Source organism: Odocoileus virginianus, chromosome 21 (assembly GCF_023699985.2).
Source record: "Odocoileus virginianus isolate 20LAN1187 ecotype Illinois chromosome 21, Ovbor_1.2, whole genome shotgun sequence".
In the NCBI taxonomy this organism is placed as follows: domain Eukaryota; kingdom Metazoa; phylum Chordata; class Mammalia; order Artiodactyla; family Cervidae; genus Odocoileus; species Odocoileus virginianus.
Window position 1 is genome coordinate 51,904,722 of NC_069694.1, and position 15,699 is coordinate 51,920,420.

Consider the following 15,699-nt stretch of genomic DNA (forward strand, 5'->3'; position numbering starts at 1 on the left):
TATTGAGCTCAACATCAGAGGAAAAGAACAATATTTCAGTATGTGTGTTTAACAGACTTCACTTTAGTTATTATATTTTGATTATGCAAAATATAATAAGATTTTTTTCTTACAAAGTATATTTATAGGCTTCAGTCTAGTTTCTAACCGCACTGACTAAACAAATATGTGTGCTGAATGGACTCTAAATAGCTTTCAACATTTCATTACAAAGCAATTACATCTGAGTCTTTCCCAGTGCTCTCAGCATGACTTTAAAAAATTTTACACAAACAGGTGAAATCAACCATTATGAAATATAATCTACATGCCTAAAAAGCAAAGCTTCAGAGAGAGAATGAGGTGGGGGGAGGTTCAAGCCAAATGATAAATACAGTTTATTTTCAAGGTAACTGCTCTGAGAAAATTCAGCATGCTTACTCAAGGTAAGTTTATTTTTTGAAAAAGGAATATTTACTTAATTTTCCAATGTTACAAAGCAGCACAAAATTTTTTAGACATTCCCCCAAAGTAAGTGAGGATAAAACTTTTGTAAATCCATATTTTGAACAATATTTGTTGTTTTTTTTTGAGTAAGATATAAGCACATAATTGTCTGGATTTAGAAAGATCATAATTGATTAATAACCAGTGAATGCTGATCGTATGCTTTCAAAGTACATTTTACAGATCCTTGAAGTGGTTCTATGAGATGGTTGTCATGATTATTCTCATTTTTATAAATGGGGAACTGAGGCACAGAGGCTAAGTACTTTTTGTTTAAGTTCAAGCAGCCATTGATGGAAGGTCAGAATTCAAACGGGCTTGAGTCCATGATCTTAACTGCTTTTTATGCTCCCACACTTATTAGTGAGGATCCTACATGCAGATCTGACAGAAGTCTTGGGATTTAGAGATGGAAAGAAGAGTGATCCATTAACATAATAATTAGGCATAATTATTATAAAATATTAGAGTACTTATAAGGCCTTGGGTCTGTGCCTCCCAATTTGACTTTTAAAAAATGAAATCTATCAGCAATTACACAGTGCAAATAAACTTTATTTTAAATAAAAAACCTTACGATGGCGGTTTTAACTGGGGTCCAGGGCCTTTGGGGGATTCACACACCCCTTGTGACCATCTGCCACACTGTGTGAAGATGTGAGAATATGCCTCTGAGTGTTTTGCTGGGGAAAAGATTTCTTTCAGTAAATTGTTAAAAGGATAGATGATTTACTTCCTGTCTAGCATATGGGTTGGCAAACTTTCTCAGTAAAGGTCCAGATAGTAATTATTTGAGGTGGACTTTGTGAGACATATAATCTCCTTGGCAGCTACCCAGCTCTCGCATTGCAATGAAGAAGCAGCTGCAGACAATGCATAAAGAGAAGAGTGTGGTGCTATTCCAATAACACTTTATTTATGGACATTGAAACATGAATTGTATGTAATTTTTATGAAGCAGAATATTATTGTCTCTGTTTTTCATTTTAAAACATAAATTCAAAAAACTCAAATAAAATTATCTTAGCTCAAGAACAATATAAAGCAAATAACAGGCCAAATTTGGCCCATTAGCCACAGTAGCCCAACTCCTAGCCCAGAGCAATGGTTCTCAAAGCACAGTTCAAGCAGTAAGGGCATTCTCTGTAAATTTGTCAGAAATGCAAATTCTCAGGCCTGTTTGACAATCTACTGAACCAGAAACCCCAGGATTTGGTCCAGCATATGTGTTTTAAAAAGTCTTCTAAGTGAAAAAGATACATGCTTGGTTTGAGAATCACTGGTCCAGAGTCATTGTTCTAGGGACTCAATTTATCTATCTATCTATTCATTGAAAAAGCAAGAGAGCTCCAGAAAAACATCTATTTCCGTTTTATTGACTATGCCAAAGCCTTTGACTGTGTGGATCACAATAAACTCTGGAAAATTCTGAAAGTGATTGGACTATCAGATCACCTGACCTGCCTCTTGAGAAATCTGTATGCAGGTCAGAAAGCAACAGTTAGAACTGGACATGGAACAACAGACTGGTTCCAAATAGGAAAAGGAGTACGTTAAGGCTGTATATTGTCATCCTGTTTATTTAACTTATATGTGGAGTACACCATGAGAAATGCTGGGCTGGATGAAGCACAAGCTTGCCATTGTGCTTGATTCTCCTGGAATCAAGATTGCCAGGAGAAATATCAATAGCCTCATATATGCAGATGACACCACCCTTATGGCAGAAAGTGAAGAACTAAAGAACCTCTTGATGAAAGTGAAAGAAGAGAGTGAAAAATTTGGCTTAAAGCTCAACATTCAGAAAACTAAGATCATGGCATCTGGTCCCATCACCTCATGGCAAATAGATGGGGAAACAGTGGCAGACTTTATCTTTTTGGATTCCAAAATCACTGCAGATGGTGATTGCAGCCATGAAATTAAAAGAAAGATGCTTGCTCCTTGGAAGAAAAGCTATGACCAACTTAGACAGCATATTAAAAAGTAGAGGCATTACTTTATCAAAAAAGGTCCATGTAGTCAAGGCCATGGTTTTTCCAGTAGTCATGTATGGATATGAGTGTTGGACTATAAAGAAAACTGAGCACTAAAGAACTGATGTTTTTGAACTGTGGTGTTGGAGAAGACTCTTGAGAGTCCCTTGGACTGCAAGGAGATTCAACCAGTCCATCCTAAAAGGAGATCAGTCCTGGGTGTTCATTGAAAGGACTGATGTTGAAGCTGAAACTCCAATACTTTGGCCACCTGATGTGAAGAAGCTAACTCATTTGAAAAGACCCTGATGTTGGGAAAGATTGAAGGTGGGAGGAGAAGGGGATGACAGAGGGTGAGATGGTTGGATGGCATCATTGACTCAATGGACATGAGTTTGGGTAAACTTTGGGAGTTGGTGATGGACAGGGAGGCTTGGCGTTCTGCAGTCCATGAGGTCTCGAAAAGTCAGACATGACTGAGCAACTGAACTGAACTGAACTGATTTATTCATCCTTGCAGCAAATATGTTTTGAGGGGGCAGTTATTATGTACTAGGAATACAATGAAAATCTGACTTAGGTGGTACGATGGTAAAGAACCCACCTGCCAATGCAGAAGATGCAAGAGATGCAGGTTCAATGCCTGGGTTGGAAAGATCCCCTGGAGGGGGAATGACTACCTACTCCAGTATTCTTGCCTGGAGAATCCCATGGATGGCATCACTGATTCAATGAACATGAGTTTGAGCAAACTCTGGGAGATAGTGAAGGACAGGGAAGCCTGGTGTGCTGCAGTCCATGGAGTCACAAAGAGTTGGACACGAATTAGCAACTGAACAAGAACAAGGAATACAATGGAGAAAGTACTGTTTTCCCTATTCATGGTATAATACTTTCATAAAGCTGGAGATGATAGCTTTCTGACAATGCCCAATTTTTTGAATACATTTTATAGCACATCATGACCCAGTACATATACACATACACACACATTCCTGGAACAAAATAATACAAAGCAGTACGTACACAATACTTATGGTGGCATAAATTACTTCAGTTGTATCTGACTCTTTGAAACCCTATGGACTGTAGCCTGCCAGGCTCCTCTGTCCATGGAATTCTCCAGACAAGAATACTGGGGTTGCCATGCCCTCCTTCAGGGGATCTTCCCGACCCAGGGATCAAACCTGCATCTCTCGTGTCTCCTGCATTGACAGGTGGGTTCTTTATCACTAGCACCACCGGGGAAGCCCTAACACTTGTGGCACACTCAGGTATTTTCTGTTCTATTCTATTTCTATTGGATTGAACCCAATAAGCTGATTTTACAATCCACTAATATATCACAATTCAGAGTTTGAAAAATACTTCATTACAAGGTACTCACCAGTGCAAATTCCTTGTTGAGAATCATCTGCTCAACTAAAGATGACTCATTGTGGAAGAGGTGGGGCTGCATATGACTCCACATGTGAGGAAACCACCAGAACTCATCCACAGACCGAAGCAAAAGGTCATCTCCCTCATCCTCCTCTTCAGTCCCTGTAAAATGTATAAAAAATGGCTTAAGTGAAAAATTTGTATTAGCTTAAAGGTTATGTTTGTCAGATTATTCTTCTTGCTACTGATACCTAAATCCAATTTTGTGTTGTTTTAATAAAAGAGAAATGACCATAGCCTAAACTACATCAGAGGCAGTGTGATTAGGGGTTGGGATGGGAAGGGGTATGTGCAGATGTTGTTTACATTTAGATTTTAGGGATATTTTATCACTGACAGTGTTTAGATTTGTTAGCATATGGTGGTAACAACAACAACAAAAAACAGAACAAGTTTTAGTCTGTTTATTTTTGTTTTAAATTTATCAACTATTAATTCTTTCCTTTATTGGATGCATTGGGGAAACCTGATCAAAGATGATTATTCTTTTTACTCTTAAAAATATTTCTGTATATAAGCCTAATATTTAACTGAAAAATTTTAAATTTAAATGATAATGTCTGTTAATTTTTTTTATTATAAATTATTCTTACTGAAGATAGGTGGAAAGGATAGACAATGATATAGAAAACTCAGAAACAAAACCAAAACCGACACCAAAAATCATCTTTGGAACTAACCAGTAGAAGCATTTTTGTATTTTTCATTAAATCTTTTTCTACTTATTTTTTTAAAAGTTGAGATCTTACTGTATAAATATGTTTGTGTCCTTATACTTTAGACTTACCATTACAAACATAAATATTTCTCATTTCAATATAATAATTTAATAAAATGTAAACAATAAATCAATTAACACAATAGAAACTTGAATTGAGAATTTAAAACTAGTATCAGTTTTTCATCCTCTATTAGGAAAATTTGTTAACAATGCCTAATGCATAGAAAAAGCCATTTGTCATATAAGAGGGGGAAATAAGGGAAGGAAAATAACATCAGCAAGCTAGTTCCAAGGAAATTAGCTATGTTACAGCAATCCAAGGACATTTTTATGGTATGAAATCATAATTTTTGTACAATTTTATAATATTCAGTTCAATTTAAAAATATTCTGAATCAATAACATAATTGTTTCTTATATGGTCTCTGGATACTTAACAAGCAAAGTAACAAATCCTGGCTTACAGTGTGAAGTGTATTTATTTGGATAATTTTTTTCTTCAAATTAGAGTATGTTTTATGATGATTTTATATTGTTTACTTTAAAAAATATTAAAGGAATTTTTTCAAGAGTCTTTGAATATTCCTTTTCAAGTGTCTGTAGTAAAGTCAGCAAGAATCATGAAGGAGTGCCATGAGATGGTTAAAGCATGGATTTGTTAAAGTGTATCCTTGGCTATGTGATTTTGTATAAGTTAATTTGTTTGCGTCTTAGTTTCCTGGTTTAAAATGGAGGTATAAAAATCTATCTCATGGGCTCTTGCGAAGAATCAATGAGATCAATTTATTAAAGCACTTAACATTGTGAATTGTTGATTCATAAATATTAAGATGACTTTCTTCTTAAAAATAGTATCTACTGGTTTATGCCTGTGGTGTTCTAAAGCTGCATATTTTCACACATTCTTAAAAATATTGCCTTACCTAGATTATCAAATTCTTGAAGTCTGAAATTGGATCCTTTTAACTTGCATTGTATCATGCCACTTCCCCAGGAAAGTAAATAAGAGAAAACTCCACCTCAGTCTATATTAATATGTAGTCACTGAATTTTAGAACCTTCATATATCAGCTTAAGTGCATGTCAACTTTTGTGTGTATTTATATGTATGCATTATTCTTGGTATATATTCTGTAATCCATAATTCTCAAAAGGTGTAAGGACCAACAAGTTTAATTGGCACTATTACTACTATAATAGTTGCTACTATAAACAAAGTAAAGAAATAAAAGTTTGGAAAGTGATAAAGTTCTATGAATAAGATAAGCAGACAAAAATTCTTAATTTTGTTAACTTGAGCCAAAATTATTAGTATTATTGACTTACAATTCATTAGTTTTGTTAATATATTAAGAATTTCAAATATTGATATCCAAATGAAAAGAAGTTTGTCACTTCCTCAGATGGATTTTAAGTATGAAGTGTTTTTAATACAGACCAAGTGTTTCTCATGGTCATAATTTAGCAGACTAGAGCATAGATTAGAAAAAGCTACTATATGTCACATGAGATGAATGAATTGATAGTTCTCCAACAGTTTTGTTGTGCTTTGACTATAGAATGTCTGAGAAAAGCCTATATTCACTTTAAACTCCACAGATGGTTATTGGAAGCAGCAGGAAGTATGTAATGCATACTTGACCAGGAAAGAGGTCAATTACTCAAATTTAAAGATAATTTTTCTGACTATTGATATAAACAGATGCATGACTGATCATAAAATCTTGGTAATTTTTATACCAGAAAGTGTGGTAATTTGTAAGCACTCCCCACAATATTAGGAGTGATGTTTAAAACCTCTTTGTTTTTCACTCCATGGATTAATTTCCCATCAGCCTTTCTCTTATTTTATACAGGTCATATAATTCAAAGCCACATAAGTCAAGCTGATGACATTAGAATTACTTAATGAAAAATATTACATCAAGTCATGCTGAGGGATCAAAAAAGAATTTCAAATGTTTTTGAATCCAGCTAAATGAAAACATTAAATTTTTGACTCATTTATAAATACTTATTTTTTGATACCTAATATGATTAAATTACATGTGAGAATATAATTTATAGTTCATACATGACTATTTAGCACAAATTATAGTCTGTTCAGGTGTCTGTGTTCAAATGGACCCTTTTACCTCTAACCTGATTAGATTCAAATCTACATTATTGTTAATTTAAAAATATGGAATTTTTATTCTCATTTAAAATTTATCTCATTTTACTTCCTGATTCCCAGAAGATAAAAGTGTTTAATTCAGAAGTAAAATATTTATGCACTCATTTCTTTGTTTCTGCTTTTGGAGTACCTGTGTTATATTATAAGAGTATGCCTCTAAAAGTTTTTCAGTCTGCCAAATAAGAATAAGTTTAGCTAGTTCTTGGCTATAGATTAGTTTCCATACAGCACAGTTGTGACATTAAAATCAGATACATAAAATTCCAGAATCGTGTCAGTTTTGTAAAAATATTTGTCTTATATTTGCTATTATATGTGAAATATTGTAATTCTGAAATGTCAGGAAAAGGTTTCTAACTTTCTTCGTGTATTGAATCTGGCACAGTTCCATATAGGTGAGTATAGAATAAATTAAACTTAAATATACTAAATAAAAAGGATTATTTGATGATGAAAATTGATTAAAAGCTACCTATAGTTCCAAAATTGGAAAACAGAGACATGCAAATAATTCACTATTTTTAAATAAAATTTGATTCTTATACAAAAATACTTAGTAATAAAAATATTTGCATACTATGACATGCTATGTACTGTTCTATATGAGAGATATTATTATTCCCATTTTGCAGATGCAGGCATTGAGGCACAGAAAAGTAACCTGTGTATGTTCACATAGCTAGTATAATGTCAGAACCTAGATTTAAACAAAAGCAGGTCGTTTCCAATGTCTAGTCTTTGAAGTAATACATTATAAAGTAAAACAAAAGCAAACAAAAGAGAATGAATGTAACACTTTTTCACTTTCATATTTAAAAGTTAGTTTTTTTATAAGGTTCTGTTCTCTTTATTTAAAATGAACTCTCATGGAAAAGACATGTATTTATCCAATTTGAAAATATTATACACGAGGTAATTGTTTGTGTCATATTCAATTTATTGTCAATTACAAAAACTGGTAATGATTGTCACCAGAAATCCTGCCCTACACAAAATATTTGTAGTTCTCCATCCCTACAAGTCATCTTGATCCTGTAATGTCTCCATTTTTCAACTGAGCTTTCATTGTGCAATTCCAATCATGCTTTAAAATATTTCCAGACTAAAAGATTATACTCTGAACTCCATGCTTTTATTATTATTATTATTTATTTATTTATTTATTACATTCAATCAGCAGAATGTCCTTCCTTTTTCAATTTGGCATCCATGAGTGAATGACTTTCAGGAATGTGCTTTTTGGGCAAGATTGTTTTCAGCATGTGAAGGACAGAGAAACTGAACAGGAAAGAATACATGGAAAATACAAATAAGTGAAGCAGTTTAGGAATGCAGAATCTATCTTTATTACACTAGGCATATGTGATTAAATGTCTTCAAAACAATGAAACTCATCAATCAGCATCTTCACGCATTGGAAAATCAGATCATTCTGGGAGAATCTGAGAGGGTGACTGTGACAAGGCCATCTTCTCATGGTTACCTGTCACAATCAAGTGCATAGATAAGGAAAGAACTTTTTCAATTTGTTAAGCTCCTGATAGTTAAACCTCCATATAGGAAGCAACTAGATAGGGAAGAGGCATGTCCTAAGGAAAGTGAATACTATCAATCTTTAACTCCAAACTGGAAGAAACCTTGATACCCTCAAATGAATAAATAAGTACTTAGAGTATGATTGCACCCTTGGAAAATGTCATGGATGCATTTCAATGATTCTACACATAATGTAGCCAATCAAATAAAGCTTCATATTTATGTGAAGGTAATTAAGCTTCCAGAACTTACAAATACATATATTGCAGAATCTATAAAGCACATTATCCCAGAGCAACAGAATAGTGTTTCTCTCATTATTTTTATTGTCAGTACCAACATAAAGAGTCAATAAGGTCCAATTAAGAGATATAATTAAAATATCTTTTTTTTATTATTGTTTGGTTTCTTCCTCCAACAACTGTCCCTGTGATATTAACTAGTGTGTTCATTTCCTAGTGGGATGTGTAAAATGTACATGCTCAGGATTATAAAAAAGAAATGGGAAGTGTTATAACCTGCTATCAACATTAACTCTGCAAATGTCTGACAGGTTTAGTAGATTTGAATATGAAAAGTAAATAAAAGCTGAGGCAGTTATCCAGATATATTTCAGCCAGAAGAATGACTTTTACTTTTCTTATACAGCTATTTAAGACAAAATAGTACTGTTTGTGTGTGAACTCCAAACAATCCCATATTTTTTCCCCAGCATGAGTAGACACAGTCTGTAGAGTTATCTGTTTTATAACTTCATAATCAGTGATTCTTAGGTCTGAACTCATTTCTTGAGGGGGTTTTGAAAAAGGTTTATAAAATCATGTCTATTTTCAAAATTGTAAGCTAGAATTGCTTTGGCTGTGTAGATGAGATGACCCAAATCTTTTACTGCAAGATATCCATTTAAAATATGCAGTGATTTCATTTATCAACTGGTCCAAATACCAATTTTCTTTCTATTACTTTAAACAGATTTACATGTTTCAAAGCAGGAGGAAAAAGCATTAAAGAAAAGCCAATATGACCCTGCTGCTTCAATATTCTAATAAACCTGCTGAGCCTCTTTGGGTAAACATTAAAAAACCTCTTTGGGTAAATGAACTGAGTTTATGATAATCAAAGACTACCTTTGCATGGGATATTTTTAATGAGTCAATAAATTGCATGTATAGAGAATACTGTGAAATGTTTTTTACTATAATACTATGAAGTAACAACAATGCAAAGCCCTAAACAAATTATTTAGCTTTCACCAAAGATGCAGAAATAGTAGCAGATAGTAGGCATTGCCCTAATACAAGCCCTAAGACACCATTTTGTGCCATTAAGACAATCACTTTTATTCACATAGTTTTCTCCATACTAGTGCCTGCCATTATAATGCTGCTATTCAGAAAATGAGTCAAATTCTGGAGGTAAAGATGGGTAAAGGGGTGAAAGATAGCAGAACATGGATAAGTCCATGAGCACCAATCACATTTTGAGGATTTGTTTGGAGGCTGAGACTGAAAAGAAATGAAACTGTGATTGGATAGATGTGGTAAGAAATACAAGTTTGAGTGTGATGGTTTTAATGCATGTTGGACAAATCATTGCAATATTTTTAAGGAAAATCCTGAAGGGACAATAAATTAAGCAAGATGACTCATAAAATCTATTAAATTTCTTTGAAGCAATTCCTCTCTTATAACTAGATGTTTTCCAAAGAAAAATAATACACTAAAAATGTGTGTCCCTAGATTGTCCTACAATTTTAAAACACTGTCCATTGTTATTATTATCATTATCATCTCATTGTCATCATCTTCATCACCACGGTCTCTATGCTTCACAGGACGCATAGACACACTTAGAACAATGGTTATAGTTTCTTTAATGAGTTGACTAAGTCATTTCTCTTCCTGTTTTGCCCTGATTCTAACAGTATTTGCCAAAGTAAACAAGTTTCATTGATTTTGGATTTGGCTACTCATAATGCACCCAAGTTTTTCCCATAATCACTCTGGACAATCTATTTCTCCTACTTTTGAAACATTAAAAATCCTCTCTCCTATTTATATGCAGCTGCCTGAGAACACAAAGCTCCTTCTTACCTGTGTGGTAAAACTTCCCTGAAAATCCAAGGTTGAAGGTAAAATTTGCAACCTGAGTGCGCAGTAAATTTTGAGTCTCTAGTAATGCCTGAAATAAATAAGAAATTAACATGATTTTAGAAAAATAAATATGAAGCTTTTGGGATGCCTCTTTTTCAAATGCATATGCATGAATGAAACAAAATAATGTGGTCTTTGTTGCTTTTTGGGGTTTTGATAGCTAATGTTAAGTGCTATTCATATTCCAGGTATTATAATCACTTTTGTTATTATTTTTATTGAAGTTTACCAAATTATGAAGCAGTTAAGTCTTAAGCATATTATAAATTGCTGAGAGGAAATTTTCTAACCACACAGCACTGAAATCATTTTTCATTTCTATGTGAGACATTTCTTGAATTTTAGATTATTATACTTCTTTTCCTTGGGGAAATTTTTTCAGAGTTGTTGGATTTAGACAAATTCTGTATTTGTTGGTAAGGGATAGGAAGATAACTTTAGTTTGAGTTCCAACTGAGTGTTTTATTTAACTGTGCAACCTCTCCTGCCATTTTTAAGGCATACTTATTGAGTTGAAATCTTGGATTTTTATTTTACAAATTAAAGGGCAATTTATATTTTATAGGATGTTAATTACAGACCTTGAGATATGAACAAGGAAAGGGGGGGTAGGAAATCAGTAATCCCATAAAGAAGTATTCTCTAAACATGGCAAAATGTTTCCTAGCTTCTCATTCTGGAATTATGAGAGGTCAATCTCTTGCTTGTAGACAGGATAAGACCATCTGGACAGTAATCTCTGAGTCAGACTTAGTCCTTTAAATTTTCTGTCAAGCATTCTACTGCTATTATTTCTATGTCGACATATGTAGTATAATTCAGAATTTCATATCCTTGGGCATGTAATTTGATTATTGATTCAGAATGCTTTTTCAATTTTTTTAATGAATTTTTAAAAGGGAGTTTGTTTCTGATGGAAGTGAGAAACTCTTTCCAACTAGAGATATTACTAAGACTGTTTTTTGGTTACTCCTATCCATCTTTTAAGGTAAAAAAGACCAGAGGTTTAGACAATTTCTTTTGAGCATGAGTGAACTTTACATTTTATTCCCCCCAGAGTTAAGAGGGCTTTCCTGCAAATTTGTAAAGAAAAAAGAGAATTATAAGGTTGATAAGCTGTATGGTTCCTAGTTATCCAAGATTACAGTTAGACTGGGTATAATCCTGGTTAATCTTATTTAAATATCACCAGCTAAATAGAAAAAGGAAAAAAAAAAAGACATACTAGTGTAACTAGGTTTTAAAAGTTCCCCCCAAATGCAATTTATATATGAAAAAAAAAGAGTAGAATTAAAAGTAAACAATTGAGCTTATTGGTATATATTCTGGAATACAGCCTTAAAATTTTTTTTTAAAATCATGCATTTAGGAAGTTTTTTTTTTTTTCTGTGTTTCTTGTTTAATTCAATGCACAATCACTGAGCTTCCATATCTTGAAATAGTTTTGGGTTTTTTCTCAAAATTTAAATTTATTAAGTTCTTCCTTCCCCTATTCTCACCACTCCATCCCCATCCACTCCGTCTCTGTTCTTGAAATCATTCTTTATTCCACATTTATTAATCCACCAACCATTCTTAAATTCAGTAAATATTTATTCTAGATGGATACAGTGTGAGGTTTGGTAAGCATAGCCTCTGTAACCTTGGGCTTTACTGAGAGGGAGAGCAAGATCCTCTATTAAATAGAGGATCCCCCAAATGCAAAATTACAAATCGTAAGAGCTCCAAAAGAAATCTAGAGCATGTTGTGATAGATGCAGTAACACATTTAATTTAGGCTGAGAAAGTGGGCCCACTTGATGCTTTCTTAAGGGCCATCTAAAAAGCTCAAATGATCTATTTTTTTCCCAGTCAGTGTGCCGCCAACTTTAGGCAGACCTATATGTCTTTTTCTTGGGCTTTAAAACACTACAGGCTGCTAACGGTATTCCCACCTTCCTCTATTCCACACTGTGCAGTCATGCTAACATCCCAAAGACAGCAATGCACTTCACCCTTATGGTCACGGAAGCCATTCAATTAGGGACTCAGCTTTGTTGGTCATTTCACTTCTTATTATCTTTTCCCTTATCTGTGAAACGGGATCCTGCTTAACACTTGTTTCACACAATTATTGTGAAGATTACATTGTATAAGGCATACAAAGTGCTTAGCTAAGTGCCTGGTACATACTAAAATCTTGAAAAATGCTGTTGATGACTACTTAATATGGCAATCTCTTACCACAAGGTAGGTATCAGTGGTGTCTCCATGTTTAAGCTACCTGTAAATCACCCTGTCCTCTGTATTATTCCCCATCTTCTACATTTTTCCATGTCTTTTCTGTTTTTTTTTTTGTTTGTTTTTTGGTCCTGAAAAGTGTCTAGTTGTTCCTCATCCCATTTTTCAGCCTTCCCCATTTTTAAATCTTGGCCCAAACATCACCTGTTAGTAGGTCTTCCCTGATGCCTTAAGGCTTTTCCTTTTCTCATCCCCCAAAGTAACATCCTAAATTGTTTTTCTTAAGATTTGCATCATTTTCCTTTACTGCTTATTTTACATATGCCATGCTGCTAAATATATTTTCATATATGTGGAAGACATTTAAAATATAATAAAAAAGCCATATTAAATACAGCAACCTACTGAATTAGTTTCATTTATTTTTATTGCTAACATTTTTTTATGATGGTAAAATGATAAAAATGGCTCATGGGCCATACAATTACATGATATAGATAGGATTCTATATTTCACCAACACATTTATAACATGGATGGCTTATAATCTTAAATTGTAAATTATGTAGTAAGACAGGCTCTCACAGGCAAGGGCAGATGGGTTTTCTTCCACTGGAGCTACTTAGCTATATGAAGAATTTGACAGACCTTTCCATTTTTAAAAGAATTAGAGTTGTCTAGTCACAACCTCCAACCATGTAATCTTGATTAATTTGGAGTAAAATAACAATTTCTATAAGCAAAAACAAAACAAATGGATAAAAAGAAGAAGATTCTAAAAGATTCAAAATTTCCTACTTCATTGTTGAAGTAGGAACATTAAAACTAAATGTTCTTTGAGTTTAAAAATTCAAGGAAAGAATGGTTCCATGTCTTTCAATGGTAAAAAAAAAAATAGAACAAATAAATTAATATGTATAAAATAGATATAACTTAAAAAATAAAAGTCAGAAATAAATGTAAAAGAAAAAAGCATTGAATCATGAAAATTAAAGAAAAAATGTAGAAAAATAAAGGATTAAAATACAGGAAAAATGTAAAATGTCAGGAAATATCAAACAGGAAAAATAAAAATATAAGATTATGAATAAATAAAATACAGTAAAGCAAAAAAAGAACACTTTATTTTAGAAAAACTTGTTAATGGGCTAGAAATAATATGTCTCAATTTGAGATAAAAATCAAATAATAAAGTATAGGAAATAATATTTTATCAAAATACTTTGTGGGCAAATTTGATTAACTTTTAAAAATATATGCAAAATAAAATATATTAAACATTTGGATAATAAACTTTATTTTCTTTAATAGTTTATAAGTCATAAAATATATATATAAACTGCTTTAAAGGTTTTCCTTGCATTATCCATGAAGGACTCACTAAGTCATTTGGATACTAAAGAAAATAAATATATAACTTATTTAAGTAAAAGCAAAAATTCATTATTTTAATAAACATACTTGCATTCATTTAATATTCTTCTAATGAGTTCCTCAGTGTTTAATAAAACAAGTACAACTTTGTCTTACTGCAAAATAATGAAGAGAGCAATGTTTTTCAAACTTCATCACACATAATATTTTCTAGAGGAGACTGCTAAAATTGTCAGTTCTGTGCACCCACTTGAAGAATTATTGATTTAATCTGTCCATGATGGGACTCAAGGACATGCATTTCATTATAGACCCCTGCTGGTTCTTAAGAAAGCTCAAGCAGTTGTTTCCAGCTTACCCATAAGAAATGAAATGAATCACCAGGATGCTCTTTCCAAGTCCATTTTCTGGGTATTCTGATTTGGAGAATAGGATGGAGCCTAGGAATCTGTGTTTATGATGGTGATTCTTATAACTTCAAACTGGAGATTATAGCCATCAAGGAACTTCAGGAAATATTGTTCATATTTGTATTAATTGTATTGATTGCACTGTTTGTATTAATTTCAAGGTATACTGCATACATTTTAAGCTATCCTGACATTCAGATTATTTACCATCAGGCTAACCCTTTCCCTATGTGTACATAATTAATAAGCCATGACTATATACATACTTTGGTAAAGAAGGCTTACACTTCCAGAATTTCAAATTAAACACCAAAGGGTGATAGTTTTGGTCTTGCTTGGACAGTCTTTTATTACTTTCAGTAATTCAAGATGGTGTCCTATTTATCCTTACAGGGCTTCCCAGATGTCGCAGTGGTAAAGAATCAGCTTTCAGGAGATGCAAGAGACACGGGTTCAGTTCCTGGGTCGGGAAGATCCCCCGGAGTAGGAAGTGGCAACCTACCCCAGTATTCTTGTTTATATTCCATGGACAGAGGAGCCTGGTGGGCTGCAGACCAGGGGGTCACACAGTCGGACACAACGGAACAACCAAGCACATTTATCCTTACAAGCTCTTGATGTGGGAATCAGAAGAGGTGACGTCTATACTATTTTCCAAGTAGGGAAAAAAATGCTTCATGGAAAGTTTAAATGATCCAATCAGGTAACAAAGCAAGAGTGCCAAAATTGAGCATGTTTGCCTAAACATTTGATCTGACTTTAACCTCAGGTCTCACTAGAGTAAGTCTGTGTGCCCACCCAGGTTGAAACAGACTCAGAATTTCATGAACTTTTGTGCAGAGACTATTTGTCAACATACAAAGGAAGACGGATAGGTCTGACCCGGGGTTAAAATATGAAGCTTTTGAAGTTTGTCATTGATGGTTTGTGCCTCTGTTTTGCTCATCTCTTTTCCCCTTAAGAGAAATCTCCATTCCTTCAGAAATCTATTCTCTTCCTTTTCCTGATAAACCCTTATTGCTAGTCAAAGAGGAAACTGTCTGATATAATTTAAGTTGTGACAAAACATTATACCAATATGCTGAATCTTCTAAATAATTTTATGTGGGGCAGATTACCTCTGATTGTGGAGTGGGTGAGTTAATCAAGGAAGAATGAATGCAGTCTTCTGACAATAGTGAAGAGATGTGGGGGTTTCTTATGGGGAG

At 33.4% G+C, this 15,699-nt stretch overlaps 1 protein-coding gene across 1 annotated transcript in view; it reads right to left on the bottom strand.

The window, feature by feature from the left end:
* Positions 1-15,699, bottom strand: part of LOC110134605 (bifunctional heparan sulfate N-deacetylase/N-sulfotransferase 4) — a 289,078-nt gene that overhangs the window by 137,272 nt on the left and 136,107 nt on the right. The window contains exons 3-4 of the mRNA XM_020889220.2: positions 10,429-10,516; positions 3,850-4,004 (exon numbers count right to left, since the gene is read on the bottom strand). Coding sequence (XP_020744879.1) covers positions 3,850-4,004; positions 10,429-10,516 — 243 coding nt within the window. The remainder of the gene's footprint in view (positions 1-3,849; positions 4,005-10,428; positions 10,517-15,699) is intronic.